At 41.2% G+C, this 4,100-nt stretch overlaps 1 protein-coding gene across 1 annotated transcript; it reads right to left on the reverse strand.

Moving 5' to 3' along the window:
* Positions 1–1,912: 1,912 nt before the first annotated feature.
* LOC103457066 (trace amine-associated receptor 13c-like) lies at positions 1,913–3,175 on the reverse strand. The gene is made up of 2 exons (XM_017310397.1): positions 3,006–3,175; positions 1,913–2,826 (listed from the first exon to the last, which is right to left on the reverse strand). The coding sequence occupies exons 1-2, from the start codon at positions 3,173–3,175 to the stop codon at positions 2,007–2,009; spliced, it is 990 nt and encodes a 329-aa protein (XP_017165886.1). The 3' UTR covers positions 1,913–2,006.
* Between the last annotated feature and the right edge of the window lie 925 nt (positions 3,176–4,100).

The raw sequence follows: 4,100 nt of genomic DNA on the forward strand, positions 1-4,100 counted from the left end.
ACAATATACACAGTAATTCACTATTTCAGTTTATGATAATGCCTGAAGTTGGAGATAGAGACGATGACCAGCAAGTTGAGAGTCACAGTCAGTAAAGACACGCAGGACAGCACAATGTAAAGCAAAACGTTCTCAGAAGGAAAGTGCTGGGGCCTTCTGCAGGAAGTGTTGATTAGCTGTGGAAAGCACAGCCCAGCTTCACTCAAAGCCTCCATCGTCAGAGAGAAAGCAGCAGCTGAGCTGCTTCTGTGGTCTGCTGACYGTCTGACTAAATACTGCTTTATAGAACCTSTTTAGTTTCCTCCTCCCAYTTCTCAGTACAGTGCATGACATAATTACACACACAACAATTGCAAAATAACCATTTTAACTGTATTCCTTCTTAAGTCTTATGATAGGATATTGTATGGTCAAAGGTTGGGTAGCCAATTCCATYCACGCCCTGAACCTATCTTGTGTCCTTGCTTTAGTTGGGGTTATGAATTGTTGTGTGACAAATGTAATAAAGTTGATYCTGCCTTGTAATTATTTGACCTGCCTGTAGGTGGTGTATGTCATCACTGCCATRATAACCCATCCAGTTYCCACAAGTCTGAACCAGAAGTGATCTGCGCCATCTTGGTAGGGAAGTGCATRAACGACACAAAGTTTACCCATGGCTTTGAGACCAACAAAAAGAAAATATGTGGACTGTTGACCAMAGTGCGAGAGAGAACATGAACAAAATGTCTGCTCTCTGGATCAACCTGAATGAGAGGGAGAAGGAAAATATATYGGACGATGTGAACAAGCTGCCTCCGATCTCCTATGATAACGTTAACTACGTAGTCAACACAAAGTGTTTATACGCCCTAAACAAGCTTCACTGCCTGAAATTCATGGATGCATATAATTAGTATTTCGTCAGCTTTGCTGAGGACAAACAAACTCTCTGTGTGAATAATGAGGTTCTGGTGACTGGCAGACCAAGTACATGTAGTAACAAACATGTAGGCTACATGTCTGTCTTAGATTGCAGATGGGATGGAAAAATGTTATAGTTACTCTGATTATAAGTGAATCAATGCATAACAGTGTTATGATTCTTGTGTAAAGCCCATGTGATCATGGGGAAGTCTTCTGAAACTTTCTCTGAACTCTGTATTATTATAAAGTTGTAGAATATTTTCTTCTTTGCATTCTGATGACATCCTTAGATGCTTAATTTGCTATATGATAGAAAATGTGTATGCTTACAATCTGTCTTGTAGCGAAGTAGATTGTTAAACTGTGTGAATGGAATGAAACCTTTCCTATAAACAGTATGCTGYGTTTTGCGGTTCTTTCTCCTGACTGGGTTCAGTGAGCAGATACTCCAAATGCTGTAAAGCCTTCAAATAAATATTGAAGAATTTATATTCTCTATGGTTTTAGATACAGGTTTCTCCTTAGTCTATTGAAGATAATTTCAACCACAAATAAGATCCAGCGAGTTGGAGAGGTCGAGGGCGACGGGAGATCGGATGCATTGACCAGCCTAAGGAGTTAAACTTCAGCCCACCTTCTAGTTGAATGAGTGGAGTCTGAAGTTTATTGGYGCACCAGGACTTTTTCTGATACTAGTTTTATAAGGTTAAAAAGGCACAAAAAATGGCACACACATACACACACACACCTAAAGAGAATTTAGAGAGACCAATCAACCTGACGGTCATGTTTTGGACTGTGGGAGGAAGCCGGAGAGAACCCACACATGCACAGAGAGGACATGCWAACTCCTGGGTTTGAATCTCCAGGCCGGGATTCAGACTGATGTCAAAACTGAAGTYTATTGCGCAGCTGAACATATGCTGAAACAGGGAGACAAGTTCAATTGCTGTTTTATTAACTTATTTTTTTTCACACAAAACCAGAAGAAGAAATCCCTCTTAGATCTTTTTCATCATAAATAAAAATGTATTTTCATTAACTAATAATCAAGAGTACACAGTTAAAACACTACTTCATTTAATGCTTCAACTCTCTGATCAGGGTAGTATTTTGATATCAGAGGAGCCAGGCTTTAGTATCTGAAGAGAGACAATGAGCTTAATAGATTTTCTGAACCAAGGATAGAAGAAGGCATATATGACAGGGTTCAAGCAGGAGTTGAAATGTGCCAGCCAAATCTCAAAGGGCGCGGACGAAGCGTTCACCGAAGTGTCCGTGCCTTCCAGGGCTGGGAAAAAGTACGGACAGAAACAAAGCAGAAACACAACTACAACAATACCGAGCGTTCTGGCCGCTTTCATCTCATTTCTCCTCACAGCCACAAGGCCAGGTTTGGCAGCTGCAGCTTTTATTTGGGAACGCAGCATTCGAGCCTGGGACAAAGCAACGACAAACACTTTGAAATACAGACATACGATGACAGTGATGGGCATGATGAAGGTAAMAATCATGTCAATTGTCCCTGCAATGTTACTAATGACAACCACACACTCTCCGAAGCAGGAGACAGACGCTCCAGGTTTTACCAAATGATCTTGTAGAAGAAGAAGCCTGTAAAAAACCGAGCCGATCCAGCACAGACTCACACAGACCTGCGCTGTGCTCTTAGTGACCTTGGTGGGGTAATGCAGGGGGTCGCAGATAGCTACGTACCGGTCAAGTGCAATGAGAACCATATTCGCAACAGAAGCAGAGGTAATGACGTAGTCTATAATGTAATAGAGAGTGCACAGGATGTCCCCAAGAAACCAGCAGGCCTCTATGTAGATGATTTCAACCGGCATCAGCAGGAGGCCCACCAGGAGGTCAGACACCGCCAGAGAGAGGAGGAGGAGGTTGGTGGGGGTGTGGAGCTGCCTGTGGAGAGAGGAGAACTTCAGGATACACCCATCCACCCAGCAAGGACTCACACCCACTATGTTAGAAAAAAAATGAGATTAATAGCAACAGCAAACCTAATTGTTAGACCATGAACTAGAACATTACTGAAACAGTTTCTTGTATTTATACAAATAATTTTAGATCACTGTAAGTGCCTGAAATGGGAAATGGAAATGATGACCAGAAGGTTAAGGACCACAGTGATGAAGGAGATGGACGAAAGCAGAACATAAATCAGCATCACTGCGGACCGGGGGTGTGTTGGCTTCCTGCAGGAGGAGTTTAGYTGTGGAACACACAGCTCTGTTCCCTCCAGGGTTTCCATCATTAGACAGGAAAGCCTCTAACCTCTGCAAGCCTCAGACTCCAGCTCTTATAACCCTGGACCTTAAAACCCCTCCTTCTGGATTGCCTGGGAAACATGTTTTTTTATGTGTGTCAATTCGTTAGGACTAGTGTGAGCTTTTTACAATCTTGTGCAAATATATTAAAGGGCCAGTATTATGTAAAATTGACTTTGAGATTTGCATTATGTTATGATGTTACTTTCTCATCAAAATGATACCTGGAGTTTCACCTCAATGCTTTTAAAGATACACATAATGCTTTGAAAAGTTTTAGAAATCCTTTAATCTCCCCTGGCAACCATTCAACTGTGCAAAATACATCTGTGGACCTAACTCCTCTATCAARGCGCAGTTCCTCCTTAGCATTGCATTTTCTGAGTTTCTGCCTCATAGAACAGTTCTCCCTGTGACTCCCCCACTCAGCTCCTTCAGACTAGCCAGCAGCAATTAGCAAACACCTGGTGGAACTGCTCATCTGCCGAGCTCATTATAGGAGCTACTTCTCAGTGCAATGCTGCTAAAAATGTTGTTAAAGGGTTAATAGAGGAGCCATGTTGTGATGACTTCCTGAAGGAGGAGTGTCAGAAATTTAGGGATGTTAAATTAAATTAATTAATTTCAAGGTGTTAAATTAGGAAGTAAMATTTTTTAAAGTGTTTAAATAATATGTAGGTATATATTCTATTTCCTGCAGAATAGATTAGTGTGAAGTCTGAGGCTTACAGTTAGGAGACACCAATGTGAGACACTGATGTTTCCATTAAATAAGAAGTGCAATTAAAATTACACATTAATAAGTTCATTCATGATTTGTGCCAGTGGCAGCATACAGTAGTTGATCATGTAACTCGTGTGATGCAAAAAAAAAAAAAAAGTTTCCTTTGCAGTTTTGCAAAAATAAAT

Source organism: Poecilia reticulata, linkage group LG2 (genome assembly GCF_000633615.1).
Source record: "Poecilia reticulata strain Guanapo linkage group LG2, Guppy_female_1.0+MT, whole genome shotgun sequence".
In the NCBI taxonomy this organism is placed as follows: domain Eukaryota; kingdom Metazoa; phylum Chordata; class Actinopteri; order Cyprinodontiformes; family Poeciliidae; genus Poecilia; species Poecilia reticulata.